Source organism: Bison bison, unplaced genomic scaffold (assembly GCF_000754665.1).
Source record: "Bison bison bison isolate TAMUID 2011002044 unplaced genomic scaffold, Bison_UMD1.0 scf7180017862984, whole genome shotgun sequence".
In the NCBI taxonomy this organism is placed as follows: domain Eukaryota; kingdom Metazoa; phylum Chordata; class Mammalia; order Artiodactyla; family Bovidae; genus Bison; species Bison bison.
In genome coordinates, this window is record NW_011493556.1 from 745,785 (window position 1) to 767,867 (window position 22,083).

The 22,083-nt window shown below is 37.5% G+C and overlaps 1 protein-coding gene across 2 annotated transcripts in view; it reads left to right on the top strand.

Annotated features, from left to right (window-relative positions):
- The window catches only part of NELL2 (NEL-like 2 (chicken)), a 389,871-nt gene that overhangs the window by 43,971 nt on the left and 323,817 nt on the right, over positions 1 to 22,083 (top strand). For both annotated transcript variants that reach the window (XM_010833122.1, XM_010833121.1), the window contains one exon: positions 11,354 to 11,504. In XM_010833122.1, the coding sequence (XP_010831424.1) occupies positions 11,354 to 11,504 (151 nt within the window). The remainder of the gene's footprint in view (positions 1 to 11,353; positions 11,505 to 22,083) is intronic.

Consider the following 22,083-nt stretch of genomic DNA (forward strand, 5'->3'; position numbering starts at 1 on the left):
ACTTGTTTTAAAGAATGACTCTTCAAGGAGCATCTGAGGAAACTTGGAGAGATGTATTACCTAGGGAACAGGCTAATAAGCTGCTGTAACAGAGACACCTCAAATGTAGTGTTTAATAAAGGAAGAAGTTATTTTTCTCTCACCTTAGCAGGCTAGAGGCAGGCCATTGCTTTCTTGGATGATGGGTATCTTTGCCATGTGAGATTATTCAGGGTCCCACAATGCACTTGTCCTCATTGAAGAACTTCACTTACTACTGCAGTATCCTGATTCCAGTCTGAGGGAAAGGAAAGTGGTGAGCAGTCGGTCTCCTTTTTAATATTAGAATCTGGATCATAGCACGTATCACTTCTACTCCTTTTTGCCAGATCGGAGTCACTTGGCCTCTTTAGCTGGAACATAGTTCCTAGCTGAACAGCCATGTGCCCAGATGAAAGTGTGGAGTTTAATTGCTAAAAAGAAGACAATTATTGCTAATGGAGGAAAATGAGCAGTCTCTGCACAGTAGACAGTTCACTGTATTGAATTATTCCTGATCTTTGTTGCTGAATGCTCACTTCATAGCAAGTGCTCAATATATATTTATTGAATTAATTAAAGTGAGCCAGAAACTGGAGGCAATACTTAGCAAAGGAAGGAGCACTTAAGGAGAAACCCAAGTCTTGAAATGGGAGAGACCTAAGCTTGGTAAGATTAGATTTAAGGCTCCTGGGAATGAGTAGTGGAGATTAAGGTGAAGTTCAGAGATAACCTTAGACAGTGAGTGAATCTTCTGTGCTTTATCTAGGGATAGAATCCTCACTTAAATAGTGAGTGTAATTTATAAAAACTCATAGGAGCAGGAAAAACTCCAGGAGGATGATAAAATAGGATGGAGGAGGGTATGAGGATGAGTGGGAGTTGGAGTGGTATCCAGTCTGCTAATGAGGAAAGTCCAGTAACCCCTACAGTTCAAAGGCAGGCAGGCATCATTTGATGGATCTAGCATTCTGACACTTTTTAACAGGATTCATCTATTCCTGAGGATTAGCAGAGAGAATTGGCAAGATCCTGTCTGAGCATCAGAGCTTCAACCAAACAGATGGGTGTGCAGGACAGAATTTTGAGTTCTAGGCTAGAAAACTGAAGCAGTGGCTCAACTTTGTAGATTGGGCCAACATAGCAGGGCTGGGAAATGATTTATTTTAGAAGCTGTATAAATTCTCAGAGCTATTTTATTATTATTGAATCTCTGAGCAGTAAGACTTAATTCTGAGCTTCACTTTTAATTTTCTGGCTTAATTGTCATAACTGGTTCAGAAATGGAGGGGAGATAGATACGGGGCCTGGGGAACAAGGACAGAGGTAGACTTAAGGGCTGGTGTCTGAGACTCTGGATTGAGAAACTGATTATGCTATGCCCTGTATCCTTTGGTACTTTATAATGCTGTTTTCTTTCTTGCAGTGAAAATAATAATCATAAAAGAGCACAGTTTCAATAGGGTGATAAATCATGATAACTGATATTTTGTTGTCTTGTTATTCTAAAGTAATTTGATTATTGTAATTAAAGAAGGATAAAAATGGAGCAAATTCCCAAAATTGATGTCTCAGGTCAAATTGGCCTATTAGGTAGAAGATGAAATTGTGTATTTCAGCACTTCAGCTCTGCATAATTGATGGGGAACTGTATACTGTCTCTTTGGCTATTCAGCAAAGATTCTGTTAGAATCTGCCTGTGCAATCTGAGGTTGCACCATTTATAAATTTCACATTTTATAGATGTAAAACTATCTTAGCGATTCCTATTCTTTATTCTTGTCAATTAATAGTTCAATTGAATGTTGAGGATACATAATAAAAATCTCATCTTGATCCTATGTTGTTTTTCTTTCTTTTTACATTAATAAATCTACTAAGCCAGCTAAACACTAACATATGTGTGGATAAAAAGATAGCCAGCTTTGTGAATGAACATATTGTTTTTTCTGTCTTATCCTTCTCACGGACTGTATGAATATTTGATGAGGCTTCAAATAAAATAAATGAATGACATATGGTTCACTTAAAAAACTGTTATATATATATATTTCTTTTAAATTTCTAGTTACTCTTTTAATAGAAGAACTTACAAAGAGTAATTATATATGTATTAAAGATATAGCTAGGTACTATATATGAGATATCTTATAAGAGAAAAGAGAGGTTACATAATCGATGAATTTATACACTTCACTGTTAAGGTGAGCATTTTGTTAATGTAAGCAATACCTCATTCATCCTAACTGTATCAGTATAGGAGGGTGCAGTTGAGCCTCTTCACCTGTTAATGATCAATAGTAAGATCAATAAAAATTCATATTTTCTCCTTTTTTAAAGAAATTCAAACATTTCACTTATTCAAGTTTATAATTACTTTAATCACAGTAAAAGCATGTTTTGTAAATCATGAAAGTCCATGAATTTAAGTTTCCTTATGTATTTAAGACATTGACTAATGATATTAGCTAAGACATTGTATACAGTTTGGGTTCAATTGTATATAATATTTTGGGCTACTTTAAATAAAGATGTAGCAAATTACTAATTCTCAGATCTACTACTTATGTTCAAATGATGTTGTTGAGACTACTATCCATAAGTAATGAGGCAGGATCAACAAAGCAGTGCAGCCAGTCTACTGAAGTTGTAAATGATGTCATCATTTTAATCATTGACATTGTCATTGTCATCAGTCATCATATTCTCTTCTATTTGCTTAGTATTTCTGTCTATTTGATCTTATTCTTGAGCAGTATTGCAACTGAGAGAAGAGACGATAAAGATAAATACTGTTTTGGCTAATTTACCTTCTTAATTTTGCTGGTAACAAAACAGCTGCTAATTTCACTGGTGAAGTTCTGGGGGACTGGTAAACACTAGCTAAAAGTATTAATATGATTATAAACTCAAGCAGCAGTTTTCATGGAAGCCAGTTTTCAGAAAGTTGCTTGTTTCCATGGAATCAAAACAAACAAAAATAAAGTAACATTAATATCTTCTCTTATTTTAAACTTCAAAGTGTAGGGCTTCCCTCATAGCTCAATCAGTAAAGAATTTGCCTGCAATGCAGGAGACCTGGGTTTGATCCCTGGGTCGGAAAGATCCCCTGGAGAAGGAAATGGCAACCCACTCCAGTATTCTTGCCTGGAGAATCCCGTGGACGGAGGACCCTGGCAGGCTATAGTACATGGAGTTGCAAGAGTCAGACACGACTTAGTGACTAAAGAGAGAGAGAGAATATCTTGTCTGATGGCTGTTGTGTATATAATTTTAAGCTTCAAAGTGTAGAGATGTTTTCTTATTTTAACCCCTTTACACCTTGACTACATTTTGTTCTGCTTTAATAAAATTCTGATAATTTGCTTAAAGTCAATCATATAGTTGCTAAATCTAGTAGTAGAATCTGCTATTTGTTTTTGTTTCTTTGACTAGTTAGTGGATGCTTTTGTTTCTGATTTTTTATTATATGTATTTGTGTATGTCTATTTGTGTGTTGGGGCTTGCCAGGTGGTGCTGTGGTAAGGAATCTGCCTGCCAATGCAGGAGATGCAAGAGACTCGAGTTTAATCCCTAGGTCAGGAAGATCCCCTAAAGTAGGAAATGGCAACCCACTCCAGTGTTCTTGCATGGAAAATTCCATGGACAGAGGAACCTGACCACTTACAGTCCATGGAACTGCAAAGTTGGACATGACTGAGCATGCACACAGGTATTCACAACACTAAGCCAACAAATCTTTTTGGTAAATAATATGTGAAGATATGTTTATTTTGCATTGAATCAAATTATAATTATCTGTGGATTTGAAATAAACTTTTGAGATTGTTTTGGATTTAATGAAGGGATATTTCCAAGTTGACCTCCCAAGAGTGTGTCTTTGTACTCCCCGAACCCGGCAATGTAAAGAAGCATGTAGATGTCTAAAGGGTGAGGATGTGGCATCCTTAGATGTGTGTTTGCTGATGACAAAGTTGTGGATTACTCATACATTTTGATCAGTAACTTTTTGAGGAAAATTATTTGAAAATTATCTTTTTAAAAAACTTTAAAATTTAGTGCCATTACACCTCAGTTGTTTCAGTATTAGCTGAGAGATTGTGTGATATGAGTAGTTTTATAGATCTGCAAATCCTAAATTGAGCCAAAGATCAAGAAAAATGTATTTATTTATCTTCAGAATAAATTTTTTTCATAAACATTAACTTAAAATAAGGGTTTATGTACTTTGTAGGGTATGTATCAGCCATCATGGCCTGGGTTGGGATCCAGGTTCTGTCAACTGAATTTGGTAGGTTTGTTCCCATGTAATTGCCTAGAGTACTCTACTGGAGAAGGTTGTTGAGAGGACATGACCGCCAGATGACCCAAAAGCCAGATCAGGGCAATCAGAAGCTCCTCACCCTCTCCCATCCTTGAAATGTGCATTCCAGGGTACCCACAGTGGGAGCTCTTTTCAACCATACGGCCACCTTGAAGAAGCAATGTGTTTTTGAGACCATCTGGGAGTTATATGTGACTGAACCCAGTTTAAGGTTTCTATATAAACTTTTAAGATTCTGGTAGGCAAGTGTGGAGATCTGTTCATCTTGCAACTGCCCAAGACAAGCCTGGTGTCTAAGTTCCTTTGTTTGTTAAACCTGCCACCTATCAATCTGAAGCTATCTACCTCTTCCTACAGTCTCCTTGCCCTCTGTGTATGTGGCCAGTTTTAGATTTCATTCAGGAAGTTCCTGAAGTTTTGAACCAACAAGTTCCTCATATAGTAAGCTGATAGACATCAGCTCTGATTTTGAGCCTCTAGTGGAGATGAGTGATTTGGTTTCTCTGCACTGCTTTCCTTATCTGTAATTTTTACTACTGTAGAGCTACTAATCCCATTTATTCAAAGTTGCTGTGAGGCTTAAATGAGATTGCTCATGTTGAAAGACTTTGCAAACTGCATATTCTGTGTTAGTCCAGTTTTTATGGCTTTTAAAATTTTTATTTTGCCTTTAAAGTTTTGGACTCTAAAGGCATGGGAATATTGAAGGGAGAGCAAGAGCAATAGACAATAATGATAATAGTTATAACAGCATACGTTTCTAACCTGAATTTAGAAGACGACCTTTCCCAGTTAGAGACTGGGAAAATAGGGTAATTTGGTGAGTTTTGGAACATTCTAAGTTAACCATTCTATGCCTGAGATAGACTGTTTTTAATGATTGAATCTGCACATTTTATCTGTATTAGTCTGATTATGTGGCAGGAAATCAATTTAGGTTTCTACATACTGCAGATAGGAGAGAGACCTGTCAGGGAACAGAGACTCATTAGATTCATGATGGCAGTAGTAGTGATGCAGTTTAAGTGCAAAAGAAGAAAAGAATTATTAACAGTTGCTTTGTTATTGGGAGATGGACAGATTCCTTCTTTTACTACTAATGCACCAAAATTAGTACTTAAAGAAGCTCCAGTTGGATTCTTTATCAGTAAACATCCATATTTGTGACCACAGATACACTTGCATTCAGCTGCATTTTGATTTAGAAAGAAACCAGTCTCGCTCCATTTCACCCTCACTTGTTTGTGTGTGTAGGGGGTTACTCTGCATTCACGTGTGAGCTCATGTCTTCATTCTGGAAGTCGCATGACTAAAAATGAATATTTTGATGTGATTGCTTCTGACATGCTTTATTATTTATTAATAACTACTTGAAAATGCCACTTGTGTTTTTGGTGGGATTTTTATGCACTGCACACAATAAATATGGAAAGCATGGAAACAAAGTTTTGCTTTAAATTCAAGCAGTTCTGCAATTAAAAAGACCTTGTATAGCATGGGCGTGTTGGTAAGTTCTTCTGTGCAGCTTCCTAGTAGTATTTAAAGACCCTTTTCTTAGCCTGTTTTTCTCTAAACAGGCAGTTCAAATGATCTTTGTCAGTTCTTCTTTGAAAAGAAATTCAATTCACTTTGACTTTTGTCCATAAGAGAATGATCAGTTCTCTAGAAACAGAGGGTGGTAGGCAGGATTTATTCTAAGAATAATTTCATTGCCAGAAACTTTTTTTTATCAGACTCTTAAAACAATGCAGTGTTTACATTGCCCAAAATTTTATGTCAATTTTCATATGTGGAAACTTGTATTTTGTGGAGTGTGAGATACTTAGAATGAAAGTAAGCTCAGAAAGTCACAAGGGTATATGGCTCTTGGTAGTTTGAGTAGGTACCACAGGCTCACTGCTTGTGAGAGTAATAATAATATGTATCATAATGTGAAAAGCCAACACATGGTGTTGCTACATGCCAAACACAGCTAGTCATCTGATAGTTGGCATTGGAAACTCATTATTCTGAGTTCAGAACCACCACACACATTCTATTTTTTATACGTGGTTCCTAACAGGAGGCCTTGTTGAGGAATTGCTTAATATATCCCTGAATTTAATTGTGAATTCTGAAAATTGAAATGATAACAAAAATAAAGTAGAATTATTCTCACATGGTGGTTTCTCTGCCTTGATTTTCTGGTGAGGAATAGAGTTGGGTCTTGAAGTAATAATCACGGGAACTAAGAAGTCTCTCTGAACATTATATAATCTTTGAGATGAAAATAAAAGGCAAGAATGCTAACTTTACAAATTGGGAAACAAATGCAAATGAGGAAAGTGACCTTTCTTAAAATCACTACTAAGCCAGTCACTTAAGAAACTAAAAATGTTATATAATTACTTTTTTCTACATTATTTTCTGTGTTCACATTCTTGAATTTACTTTTCTGCTTGTGAGAGGCAGTTGAGCATAGGTTAGGATGCGTTCAGAAGGCAGGGCAATTTAGTGGAAGGAATATGGGACCAAAAATTGTCATCCCCATTACACCTCTAGCATGCTGGGTGCCTTTGGGTGACTCACAGAATTGTTCCTTGGTTTGCTTTTCCCATTGACAACTGTGATAACAGTTGTCCTTGTCAAGCTTTGTGAGAATAAAATGGAATGTGGGTTCAAAGGGGAAAATATATTATTTACACATTTTTGAAAGACAAATGTTGTATGGTATAGATGTGCAGCATTATGTAGTACGTATATAAAGTTAAATATGCTGTCCCTGCTGTTCTACAGATCTAGTGTCTTTATGGTCCATCCTTTTATCCTCCTCTCATTCCTGTGATTCCTATGATTTACTCAGGCATGCCTATCACTTTAGATGCTGTATTCCGATGACCTCTACATTTATACTGCCAACCTTGACCTCTCTCTTGAGATCAGGTTCTGTAGTGCCAGCCTCCTGCTGGACATGTCCCCATGCACGTCTCTGAACACCTCAGAATGACCGTTTCTAAAATTGAAATCCCATCTGGGTACCATTATGCTTGTCCTGCAGTTCCTTTCATTCAGTCTCTCAAGCTGGGAATTTTGGATTCAATTTTTTTCTTTTTTTTTTACCTTTGGCATGTCTTTTATTGGTGACCAAATTGTTTAGACTTTGCTTTCTAAAGACTTCTTGAATTCAACCCCTGCTAATTTTTCTGAGCTACTCACAGAGTTCGGGCTCCCTTCAAGCCCTTGTTAGACTCAGACATAATGGATTCTTGAAAAACATGTTTTTAAGGGGGAACAATAGATGTAAATATCATTAGGGTGAGGTAAGGGGTGGTGGAAGGTGCTGTTCTATTGACAGAAAGCTGAAAATTATTCTGCTTCCTATAGGTGCTCTCCCTGTCTCATTCAATAACCCCCCTTCACTGTGTCTTAGGCTTCTGGACTAGGAATGCCAGATTCATGCCAGCCCCAGTTTTTAAACCTTTATAACCATGAACTTGGTTAATCAGGATGGAAAAAAAGAATTTCATTTTTCCTGTCAGTAAAGTGTAGATTGAATGGAGCTTCTGCAGGACATGTTCCATGTTGGAGGGTCTGTTCTTGCAAGTCATCCTAATCCTCATAGAGGGAGCAAAACAGGAAGTGTAATGGGCCAAGAGGAGAGCTTGGACAGGTGAGAGAGCTTGTCCTGAACTGTGACCCCATGAATGAATAGGTTTAAGTCTAAGCTGGATAGAGACCTTCTGGGACCCTGCCTACCACTCTGGTAGGATAAAGGATGGTTCTGCCTTGCAGGTCTCCTTAAGCACTTCCTGAATCTCAGTGCAAATAACATCTGGTGTTTACTTGGCCCTTCTTGCATCAGCGTTCCTGACAGGCAGTGAAATGACCAGTAAGTAGCTCTGTATCACCATTCCTGGTAAATGCCAAAACATGTGAAACTTAACGAAAAGTCAACAATCATATGAATTATTAGTCTCTCAAGAGTTTTCCCTATGTTCATTTTTTTTTCTTTTTTCAAATAACCTTCCATATGGCTACCAGAGAAAATTTTCCAAAATGAAGATTGAACAGTTTTTACAAAATAATTTCCCTTCAACTACACTTGGCTTCACCATGTTTTCAACCATGGTGATGTACATTTTTACCAAGGATATTCAAATATAATCCATTTTTATGTCCTTCCTTTCATCATGGGTCAGTCTTCACATGTCATTTCATCTGAAAACAAGACAAACAAAACCCACAAAAATAATACAGCCTCTCAACCCTTCACGAATCTGACCCCAAAAGCAATGGAAAATAACAGAGGTTTTCTTTTGAGTAACAAATGATGAAACTTTCTAGAAATCCTCTTTAAGCATCTCTTCTCTAAAGTTCTTCCTTGTCAGGCAGCTGCTATCCTTTTCTCAGTTTCTTTCTCTCATTATTGGAGCTCAACCTCACTGGGCCACGCCTTTGCTTCTATTGGTGGCTCTGATCATCATTTCCATATTCGATGTAGTTCTTCCTCTGTTTCTCTCCTTGGAGTCCCCATCTATCACCCTGTTCAGCAAGACAAAGGATTTTGCTCAAGCTCTACCTTGAACCAACTCAAGCCTGAAAAGGGGAGGGGAGGGGGGAGCATAATAAATATTTATAATTCAATTTTAATTTGCTTCTATCTATAAGTTAGAATGAAGTTTTGGAATTTGTGAATAATTCACTTGTATGTAAATTGGAGTAGATTAAAAGTTAACACTAGGTAAATTCTTCTCAGAGTCACATCTTATGTGCCTCCTTGAGGCAGCAGAAGGTTTTGGAGCTCAGAGGAATTGGATTGCATCTCTGCAAAGCCTCTCTTCTCCTTCCTGGAGTCTGGGGAGAAAGTATTACACTAACCATGGCTGAAATTGCAGACTATTGTTATGCTTTTTGTTGTGACTGTGGGATAGAACTGAAGAAGTTTCTTTTTGGAAACACGGAAGTTTCTTTGTCCTGAAACTTTGAACCAGTATCCTGAACCTGATTTCCTTGTCCTGGGTTAGGTGCCTGTTCCTGAATCAGTTACTGTGGACAGGAAGAGGTGATGCTGTGATAGATCAGAATCCTTCTAACACAGAGGAAGCTGTGGGTTAGGAGTGAGGTGGGATGGTTTTTCAGTGGTACATAAGAATTATTATTATTTATTTTAATTTTTGCACCCAGAGATTAAATCGTGGATGATGACAAAGACAAGTATCTGTTACACTGGCACACAAAGCCCTGCCTATCCTATCCAACTTTCCTGCCCAGCTCCATTCTGCAGTGGCTGCTGTTTGGGTTTTCAGCCGTATCATGCCCTTTCACACCTCTCTGCTTTTTCATTAGCTATTTCTATGGCTGGAATGGTTTTCCCTCTCTTCTCTACCTGGTGAAGAAGTTGAAAGTGTTAGTCACTCAGTCATGTCTGCCTCTTTGTGACCCCATTGCCTGTAGCCCGCCAGGCTTCTCTGTCCCTGGGATTCTTCAGGAAAGAATCCTGGGGTGGGTAGCCATTCACTTCTCCATGCAATCTTCCCAAGCCAGGGATCAGACCCGGGTCTCCTTCATTGCAGGTGGATTCTTTACCGTCTCCTCCTGACCAAATGCCATTTGTTTTATGAGCTCCTTCCCTCCAACTGATGTTGGCTACTTTTCCCTCTGTGATCCAAGAACACTTTGTATTTACCTGAAAGAACACTTTGTATTTATGCTGAAAATGACAGCATTTCTTTTATTTTATTAGGATTATTTGTCCCCTCTATTTTATGACTATCTTGAGGGCTTCTCCATGTCTGTGCATTCCCAGTGATGGACACAAGCCAGATGGTTACATTTTATTCCATAAATTTATGGGGCTGGAAAAGTGGGAACGTTAGATTAATCCCGTAATCTCTGTTTCATCAAGGTAGTTATTCTGAACCTGATTTCTGCTACACTGTTCCGAAAGGTATGCTTGGCAATGTGTGGGAGAACTTTGGGTTGTCACAGTGACTATGATTGGGTGCCACTGGCATTCTCTGGGGGTAGAACCAGGGGTGTAAATGCTCTGCGGTTCGTAGGACAGTCTTCAAGGAAGGATTGTTCTCTCCCAATGCAGGGATCTTCCCCATTGAGAGCTCCTTATCTAGTCTATATGGTCTAGAACATAGAAAAGAGTGGAAGGATTTGATAACAGCAGAAACTGTGTTCTGGGTCCCATCAACCTTTTGCTCACACTTCGAGTAGGAAAACTGTTGTGCTTTGTTGGAAGATGGCTTGAATGATAGGCTTTGTCATGTCCACTAAGTCTGTCCCTGGCTATTTTTCCCATATCCTGTGAGTCTTGAGGTTGGAGCTGCAAGACTAAACCAAAGAGAAGTGCAGGTTAAAAATCTACTCTCCCACTCAAATCTCTTGTCTAGTTGCTCTTTAAACCAGGGGAGAGGGACGTGGGAATTAAGTTCTCTGCATTTCTTTCAAAAATATGGTATGATAATTTGATCTTAACGTTTCATCCAGTGCACAGAAGGCTGAGAGTGACTAATTTCAATGATCTTTTTAAAAATCTATTTATAGCAAGCCTTCTGGCTATAGATATCAATGTGTAAGGTAGCGCATTGATTTAAATCCAGTTTTCTGTCATAAGGTGTCAGAAAAGCTAAATGGCTCTATCATGGTCTCTTAGGTCCTTTTTTCGGAAGGACATCTTTCTGTTCTGTTTTGACACTGATGTGGCCATGGTATCCAGGATATAGGAAGAGTGTGAGCAGAAAACTTGGAAGCTCACTTCTTCAAACAGGCTTTTTTGACAGGCTTCTTTGATTCCTTGTCTCAAAGACATTTTTGAAAAAAGATCCCTGAAATACAAGCTCAGTCATTCATGTGGTTTACTGTCTGTGTTATGTGTAGCAAAAAGTGTTTTTTAAAGAATTTACCAGGAGAGTCTGGAGCTTGATATTTATCAGCAATTACTTGTAATGTTTCTGAAAGATGTTGCCTATAAAGGATAAAGGACCACATTCTAGTCTATTTACTGTTTGTTTCCCTTTTTAGATACTCCCAGAAGTATAAAAGCCTCCACTGCTACAGCTGAACAGTTTTTTCAGAAGCTGAGAAATAAACATGAGTTTACTATTCTGGTGACCCTAAAACAGACCCACTTAAATTCCGGAGTGATCCTTTCCATTCACCATTTGGATCACAGGTATGTGTGACTGCTGGAGTTTCCTGTGTTTTCATTTTATATAGTGAAATTAACACATTAAAGAGAACTAAATAAAAGTGAGATAACAGGGTTGGTTTAAAACAGCAAGAATAATTTTGCTATATTATGCAAAATCACAAACACAGGTAATTGAGATCAGCCTAAAAGCAGAAGGAGCTGCTGTTTTTGGTGTTGCTAAGAGCATACAGAAGTTACCATTTTATTAAAACCCATTTATTAATCACTAACTTCTTCATGAGATATGCTATTCAATGTTAAAGTCAAGCAAACTTCTTAATTGATAAACAGATAGCCACAAAAATACTGTATTCTATTTCTTTAAGATATTGCTTGGGCTTAGAGTTTAATAGTCTTAAAATTTTAATCACGGACAAATACATTCTTTTTCAACATGTTCTTAGACTGTGATAGTTACAGCTATTCTTGGATGTGTGTTGAATCAAAATGCTATCTGGTATTTCCTAGTTTCTCGCACATGTGAGAAACATGATTTGGGAGCTGGTGGGAGTAGTGAGGAGGAGTGGAGAGGGAGAAGAAAAAATTCATTCATGACACTTAGAATGTACATAAATTGCTGCTAAATAATATCAAGCAAGTTAAAGTGATTCCTTCCTGAAAGAATAGCCAGGGTTCTGACAATGAAATTTCTTTCATGGTTCATATTTGAGTACCCACTTTGTGACTCTTGGGGGACCTTGGGGCAAATTACATAACCTCAGTTTCCTCATCTATAGTACAGGGATAGTAATAATACCTTCTTCATAGATTGTTGTGAGGGTCAAAGAGTTTATATATGTAAAGTGTTTTACATATGTAATGGATTTAATGTGATGTGAGCAGAAACCTCTTTTCCTGGTTTCCCTTATGAGAGATGGGACAGTCTGGGACTTTGCAAATCTTTGCTAAACACTGAAGGCCAAATATATGTGGAGAACAAAATATAGAAAATCGACTCATAAAATAGGGTTTCTGATCACATTCTGCCTAGATTACTCACAGTATTTAAGATCCCATCTAATTTTATCTTTAACCCCAAAGGATTATGGTAACATCTCAAGCCTCTCACTTGGGTTTTTTTCCTCCCAGGTTTTGCCTTGTTTTTCAGAGGAGGATGTCACCCAAACATTCACTGAGTAGTTGACTTAGTAAAAAGGGAGAGTTCCATCTCCCAAGGATTCACTAGGATTTTCCCTCTTGGTGTGTTTCTGTTCCTTGTCTTCAGGTGATTGATATCAGGGGAGTTCCTTGCTTATACCACTGTGACCCTGCCCTTCTCCACTGGGCGTTGGGCAACATGATTCACATACAGCAAAGGATATTGTTCCTTCACAGAGCAGCCTGATTTATTTCTGATTATTTCTGTTTGCTAAGAAAATTTCCCCTGTATTTCAGGCACTATATTTTTCTGCCCTGTGGCTTTTCCCCACTACCCCATTTGTAGATATTGAAAGGATGTGGTAGGGTCCAGCTGCTTGCTGCTCAAAAGCCAATAAACAGGCCAGGCTGGTGGAAAGGAAAGTTTGCTTTATTTCAGATGCCAGCAACTGGAAACGGGGCGGATTCGGATGGCTATCTGTCCAAAAACCAGCTCCTCCCCGCTGGCAACCAGTGGGGCAAGAGCTTTTATAGACAGAAGGGGGCTACGTGCAGAGACAGCACAGCCAGCTCCGACAGTCATCTTCAAATTGGTCATCAGTGGTCTGACCAGTGTCATCTTGGTTGTTTTAGGTGTGGTTAATCTTCAGTTTCAAGGTCCACTTGTTCCCTTTTCTTTGAGACCAATTCTCAAAATCGTGGCAGCTTATGTCCAGGGCACAGTCTTGTCATCATGCAGTTAACTTCTCCGCCTGGTGTTTTGGTATCTGTAAGATAGCTCACTGGATATGCCTCAGAATATTATCTATAGCTCTTGAGAAAGTGCTAGAGGTCCTTGACTTTGCTTAATGACTGCATTATTATTTGGTTTCCTTTGATTGTTTTCTTTTGTTTCCATCTGTTCTCACTTTTCTGATTAAACTTATTCTTTGACTAAAGTTTTCCACAGACAAAAGGCAGGCAGAGGACATGGTGGGGAGAGCAAAGACCGCAGGGTCCTGCTTTGTTTCATAGGGATGTGAAACTCGCCCATCCTTCTTCCAGGTGACACCCTCAAAACCATCCCTTCTAAATGGACAATGTTTTGTTTGGTCCTTGGGTTGAATATATTAACTCTACAAATGCTTGACCAGCATGGATTTCATATTATCTATGTACTTTCTATCTGATGCTTCTTACAACAGTTTCAAATTTTTTTTTTTTAGCACCTTAGACATAGTAAGGGTATATTGATATCCCCAGCCTTTATCAGATAGGTCCTTGAAGGCAGATTGGTGTCAGACAGATCCTTTCTTACTGTTCCTATAAAGTAGACTTGTTAAAATGATATGTAGGGCTTTATATTGACTTATTTCAATTAAAAATAATGTTTACTTTTTTCAAATTAGCATAGCGGTGTATTTTCATTGTAGAAAAATTGGAATACTGGTAAGTATAACAAAGAAATAGGAGAACTCATACAAATCATATCACCCGAAGAAGACTATGTTGAAATTGTCATATTTTAATCCAGAATTGTCTTTGTACAGAGATATGCCGTATTTTGTTTGATCAATTTCTTACTTGTGGGTACTTAACTCATTTCTTTTTTAACTTTAATAAATAGCACCAACGTGAATATATTTATATGAATCGTTGTGCTTAGCTCTCATGCTTTCCAGTTATTCTTGCTAAATTTATTATTAATTATTCATTTATATTATCTATAAATTTGATAACATTTACATAAATAAATACTGCATTTGAGATATAGGATATTTTTTATAATATTAAAATCATCTGTATTGGTAATTCACTTTCTCATTTGCTTAGCAGCAGCAGCAGCAGTAAGCAAATTATTAAAGGCTTATCATGTGCCAGGCAGGGTGCTCAGTGCATTCCATGTGTTAATTCCTGTTATCATCATGTATTAGATAATGGTTCAGAGTATGGACCTGGAGCTGGACTGTGTGCATTCCAGTCATAGCTCTAAGACTGACTGGCTTTGTGACTCATGTAAATTTCATACCTCTTCTGAACCTCAGGTTCCTCATCTGTAAATTCATATAAAGTACTTGATAATCCTAGAGAAAAAATTCCACAGAAGTCGATCATATGGCAAAGTCATTATTCTCATTATCATTTTACAGATAGGAAAAATAAGCATTAGAGATTAAGTTGTCACCGTATAAAGATACCAAATAGTTATTGCCTATATTCCCCACACTGTGCATTGCATACTCATGACTCATTTATTTTATAACTGGAAGTTTGTACCTCTGAGTCTCCCTCACTTATTTATCTCCTCCCCTCAAACCCTCTCTACTCTGACCACCACCTGTTTGTATCTATAACTCTGTTTTGTTATGTTGATTGTTTTAGGTTTTACATTCCATATATGAGTGAAATCATGCAGCATTTGTCTTTCTCTGACTTATTTCACAGTTGGCATCATTCCGATTCTTGAGTCCAGAATTTTTAACCTGTCCACTGTGATAGCTCCTGGCCTCATGTTACCCTCCCAAACCTTGTGCTTTGTTGTGTTTTTTTTTCCCTATTATTATTGCTGACATTATCTTTCTTTCCTTAAGTCTTATTCACACTGGTCTCTTTAGTTTCATCATTTCCTGAATGCTTGTTTATTCTCTGCTGATTTTTACAAAAGATTAAAGTGGTATATAGAGAGATATCTATCTGGGCTTCCCTGGTGGCTCAAACGGTAAAGAATCTTCCTGCAATGTGGGACACCCAGGTTCGATCCCCTGGAGAAGGGAATGGCTACCCACTCTAGTATTGTTGCTGGAGAACTCCATTAACAGAGGAGACTGGCAGGCTATAGTCCATGGGGTGGCAAAGAGTTGGGCACAACTGAACAACTAACACTTTCACTTTTACTTTCATAGAGATATGTACAGGACAATAAGATAAAAATAAAATGAAATATACAAATTAGGGCAAAGAAAAAATAGACACCCAGTTGGGTGATTAAGGAAATGCAACTATTCTTAATTTTGAGGGCAGAGACGTATTTCTCCTATGACCTATTTTTATTTTTTTTAGTTACTCAGCTCTTTTATTTTCATTTAACTTTTGAAGCCTCCTGTGACCTTTTATGGGAAAATGTATTGAGTGCCTTTAAAGGATCAAGTTCAGAAGACCTTGTGTCAACTGGTTGCATTACCACACAGTGCGCTTCAGAAAAATCAAGTCTATAACAATGCCAGTAACATGCATCTATGTTGAGGGTGTTTGAAGCAATACTGCCTGCAAGGCCTTAGACAGTGTGCACAAAACTTCTGTGCAACCAAGTTTTACTGCTCAAGATGACAATAGCACCTCCTGTATGAAATCCTGATAAAATACCTTGTCTTCCAGGCAATAGTCCACATAGATTGCTTTTTCAAATGTCTTGAAAATATTAAATTCAAGTTAGACTTCTCTGATATATCCCAAGTTAGAGTTATTCTTTGTTGACAGTTAAGTGAGACTTAGTATTGAGCTTCAGCAGCAATTGAGTTGGAGGAAATACTGGCATTTTTTTTTACAAAAATTGAGGAGCCAACAAGGACATGCCCGAACAGAAGGTACCTATGTTTGGCTATGGTAACTGAAGTAGGTGATTCCCAAGGCCAGGGCCAGGCTTTTCCTGGGGAAGTAGCACAAGTTCCACTCTCAAGTACTGATGGATGAATCCTCTAGAATGTGGAAGTTTTAATTATGCTGCAAATTTGAAACGTTACATGTAATACTTATAGTGAATTTTACAAATTAGGAAAAATCACAAAGAAGGAAGCAAAAATCATCAGTAATTTTACTCTACTGGGGATCAGATCAGATCAGATCAGTTTTTACTAATACTTTCAGTTATACATGTCTATTTAAAATGAATAGATATACTATTTAAAATAGTATAGCCCTAGAGAAGGAAATGGCAACCCACTCCAGTACTCTTGCCTAGAAAATTCCATGGATGGAGGATCCTGGTGGGCTACAGTCCATGGGGTCACAAAGAGTCGGACATGACTGAGTGACTTTATGACTTCACAACTATTTAAAAAAGTGAATCACACTGGACATAATATTTTATAGCTTTTTAAAATTTAGCAAAGTATTTTGAGGATTATCCCATGTGAATAAACATTTGTTTATAATCTATTTGTTAAAGACCAAAGAGTATTCCATTGCCGGATGTAAAGGAGGAGTGCAGGAGGAAAAGATTGGGAGTTTGGGATTAGCAGATGCGAACTGTTACATATGCAATGGGTAAACAATGGCCTGATATACAGCACAGGGAACTATATTCAATATATTGTGATAACGTAATGAAAAAGAATATGTATGTGTAACTGAATCACTTTGCTGTACAGCAGAAATGAACACAGCATTGTAAATCAAGTATACTCCAATAAAATAAAAAAAAGCCAAACGAAGTATCCCCAGAGTGTTAAATTTTAATCAGTAGAACTATCTGAGGTAGCCACTAAGATGACTAGTTTGCAAAACATATCCTGGATAAGTGAATACATTTATGTGCTTCATGGGATGGTCAGCTGTAAACTAGTTAAATGTTGAAGAATGGCCATCAGAATAAACAAGAGATCTGTTATCCTTTACCTGGCAGTGATTAGATGTGGGTCCAGCTCTCCATCACATCTGTCTTAGTTCACAGAAGAGCTCTTCCTGCTTATTTCCTAGTTGCTTTTGGGGATGGTTGTGGTGAGGTGGTAGCACTCCGCTGACTTTGAGTTCTTGACTGCTTGGTAGAAAGCAAGAACTTGAATGATTCCCTATTAATAAGGCTCTGTGAGTTCAACCACATAGTGCCTGCTATGGAATAAACCCTAAATAAACATTAATGTTACTACTAGAGATGAGATGCTGCTGCTTCCCTGATCCTCATGTCAGTGCCTGGCTTCACTTTCATTTCCATGCGATTGATGATAGTGAGTTCCAAGATAGCTGGCTATTTGCGGCTTGCTCTGATGCCAGATGCAGTAAGGAGAATCAGAGAGAAATAGAGGCTGTGGGTTATGTCAGCTCCAGCACTGGCAGAGATGAAGAAAAGTGGCATCATTCAGCAGGAGTATAAATGCCGGGCACAGAGGCCTGTCTGCTCATCATCTGTGTGTCATTCCCTTTCTTTCTGCTCATCCAAAGCGTGTTCACACTCCAGAACTTCACGCAGTGCTCCATGAAGCTTTTACTGACCTTCCCAGTCCACATTCATCACTTCCTCCATGAACCTCCAATGCCTTTTTGAAATTTGGGCCACTCCTTTTGCCATTCTAACATATAACATCTTACCTTGTTTCAATGTTTCACATATATACATATGTATTATTTATGTATGAGACACTAGAAATATCATTTACTGCCTTTGATCACAATCATAGCAATTATTTATTGAAGATTTAAAAAGTTAAAATTTTAAAAAATTGGTAACACATTCTGTGGTTCAAAATTGAAAAGACACCATAGGATATAGAGAAAAAAGGCTACCTCCATCCATGTCCATGGGTAATTGATTTCTGTCCCTGGGGCCAACCACTATTATCCTTAAAAGACATTTTGAAAATAAGAAAAACATAAACAGAAAAATATCTCTCAGCCCATCAGTGGTGTGCTAGAGTGGGCTGGTACTGGCTGACAGGAGTTGAAACTTTGTGAGCTGACTGACATTACTGCTGTAGCTTGAAGAAGGCTATGGACATCAGCAAGTGCTACAGAGCAGAGCTTTTTAAAAAATATGCATTTTTATTGATTATTCTTTTTTTAATGAGTCCACTTTTTTATATTTTCTATCTTCCCTAAAGAAATGGATAAATGAACCAGTATCTCAGAATTATTTCTCTAGAGAACAGAGAGCCAAACGTTAAACATTTGCCAGTGTCACTGTGTGTAGTTCTGGCATCTAGAGACAACCACAACAACTCTCCAGGATGTAGCTTTCTAATCCTTTTCCCAGGTGTACTTATGCATTTGTGTGAAATTGTATGTAGCTGACAACATTGTTTTATTAGATTTTTTTTTCCCTTTGTTGTGGAGGATTACACATAAAGTTTGCATACTCCGTTTCACCTGCCTGATCCTCATGTCAGTGCCTGGCATTAGTTAGATGCTAAATAAATATTTGGTGGATGAAGAAATGAGTGAAAGATCAAGAGAAAGATCATCATGACTGGACCAGGAATCGTAAATGACATGAGGAAGTTTTCTCCAGGCTAGGGCAAATGATCTGGAGAATGTTCAAATTGCCCTATTGATGCAGGGTGCCTAATCTGTCCTGAAATGTCATTAGCTCTAAGCATGAGGATTTCACTAACTGGCAGGTCCTGCCTCCAAATGACAAGTTCTTAGCGAATAACGACACCTATAATGAGCTACATGGCAACATCTTAGCCACAGTGTAAAAACTGGAAACCTAATCACACAACTTTGTTGGTTTGGACATAGGAGACTAATGGATGTGCTCTGGGTTCGGGGGTGTCTGAAGTGAGCTAAAAGCAGGATGGAAGTGGAAAAGGCAGGCATCACAGTATCTTGGGATTGAAAGTGGGCTTAAGTCACATCTTGGTATTGAAACACAGCTTGAAACAAAGTGGCATCATTATGAAGCTGCTAGGAACCTTGTCAGGGCTTCCCTAGTGGCTCAGATGGTAAAGAATCTTCTTGTAATGCGGGAGACCCAGGTTCAATGCCTGGGTTGTGAAGGTCTGCTGGAGTAGGGAATGGCTACCCACTCCAGTATTCTTGGAGCTTCCCCGGTGGCTCAGACGGTAAAGAATCTTCCTGCAACATGGAAGACCCGGGCTTGATTCCTGGGTTGGAAGAAAGGAATGGCTACCCCACTTTTGCTCATTAGCAGTACCCTGGTGCACTGTGTGTAGGATCTTATTTGGTCTCCCAACCTGAGATGCAGGTTTCAAATGATGTTTTCAAGTAGGAGCTGCTATTAAAAACTGGACCACAAATGTCATGTGAATACAGTGTAAAAAGGCTGTTGGCTCTTCTGTCATGTCTGTATATGTTTAACCAACAATAGTTTTACCTAAAAAAAACAGACAGTAACATACGGTACTTTATGTCTGAAAGAATTAAGACCCTTAGGCAGATCAAAGGAGTTTTCTCATCATTACAGTTTTCTGACTATTGTGTTTTGAAAGGAATAAAAAAAGACTATAGAGAAATAATTCTATGATGTTAGTTCACTTACTTATGTATACCAGAAACATAGAAGAGAAATATGAAAACAGTAAATACTCATTGAAAAGTGAAAGTATATTTGTAAGTAAAAATGCATAATAAAATTTCCCCAAATTCCAAAAGGACTGTTTTGTTTTTCCATTTTACAAAACTACAGTTTCTTCAGAATAAGTAAAATCCTTTTGTTGTCCTTTGGTGCTGATTTGGTACAGTCCCCTAGATTATATTCTGTGATTTATAATACTTCTCTTAAGATAGTCTTGGGATTTATATATATAAATTGATTTTCATGAGATTAATATTAGAAAATTTCCTGATATGCAGATATTATCTATGCTTCTAACTTTGAATGTTTTGCAAATAGGATACATGGAAATAATTTACGGCAGTAGGTGTGCAACTATATACAGAACTGTCTTGCAGTTTGACATGGTCTTCTATATTAATAAAGTTAAGGTGAAATAAATGAGATTTTTTTCAACTCTCTTAGTAGTAATTATTGTACATTTTGAATGAGTAAGAATGTTTTTATGTATGAGGCTGGTAAAATATGTCTTAATATTTGTGAGTGTTTGTCATGTATTAAGCCATTTCTTACTTGATATTACTCAGTAAAAATTAAATTTACTGGCAATATTTGCTTGGCTTAATGGTTCTGAACTAAAAGATGACTGTTTATTTTGGATAAAATTACCAGACTGATGTTATAGTTACTATACTCTTTATTTTTTGGTTGTACTTTACTTAATAAATAACATTAAACATAATAGGATTTATAAATTAAAATTTCAAACCCAAATTCTACATAATTAAAAAAAACTGCCCTTATATTGTGTTCTCTTTAAGTGTGTTTCAACATTATTATTTATCTCTAACAAAATTGCATCTTTAATTATTAGGAAAGTTGCAATATATATTCTAATGTGGTTAAACCTACATATACCATTCATTATAAGGCAGGGTGAGTTGCTCATCAAAGAAACTCAGTTGAAGTTAAGACTCAGCAAGCAAATGAGATTTCTCTTATTACTTATATGTACCAAATTTTTATATAGGTTAAGTGATAGAATATAGAGAGCTAATATAATATAATAAGCTAGTATAATATAGTTAATATAGAGAGGTTATTTCATGGAGCACAGATCTCTTTCTCATGCTGAAGAAGCAAGGCATTCTTCTTCTGGTCAGCATTCCATTCTTTCTTCAGAGCCAATGAGTGAATCCATTGGCTGCTGCTGCTGCAACTAACCATGGACTAAGCAGCCATACTCACAGCCACACATCACATGTGTGGGCTATTCACTTCCCTAGACAGAGATGAAGAGGGCCGGGGTATTTCTAGGTTCCTTCTTGTTTTGACCATATCCAGTTATCAGGCCTCAAATAGCTTGGGCCATTATGAGACCCTTCTGCGGCATCCATCTTGTACCTTGTACTTCCTTACCTGCTCTCTTCACTCGGCATGATAGAATACCAGTCCCTTGGCTGTATTGGCCCATGTATCTACTAAAATACAGTTTGCTACTAATTATTTTAAGGTATTTTTCTTACACTGAAAATACTTCTAATAATTAAATTTTTAAAAATATGATTCTTCACTTGGGAATGGAAACTTTCAGAATGTTATTTTAATTCTTTTTTTTCCTTTAATAAGCCCTTGAGATTTTATTATTTTCACTTTCATCATTTTTGATGATGCTGACATGTTTAAATTTTAGGGGGAAGCAGCTCTCCCAGATTGCCTTCAAGTAATAAGTTTATGACTAAATGGTTTACCTACTGTGTTTCATATAGAATCTTTATGAAATGATATTGAAATGAATGAAGGTTTTTTTTTTTCAGTTATTACCCCAGAATTTGTCTAGGATGAATTCTAAGAAATGCAATTTGTTGGGTAACTGGTTATAATAGATTTTTCCTGTATGTTAGATAATATTTTTTTTTTCTTTTTAGATACACAGTGTCTGTGTGTGCATGCTCAGTTGTGCCTGACTCTGTGTGACCCCATGGACTGTAGCCTGCCAGGCTCCTCTGTTCATGGAATTCTATAGGCAAGAATACTGGAGTAGGTTGCTGTGCCCTTCTTCAGGGGATCTTCCAGACCCAGGGATTGAACCTGGGTCTCCTGCACTGCAGGCATATTCTTTATCATCGAGAGCCACTAGGGACTAAACTATCAAAATAAGAAAGTGATGAGTTAGAATGGACTGTGACTATAACCAACTACTATGGCTATTTCAATCAATGCAAAAAAAAAAAAAATAGAGGAAAACAACAGAAT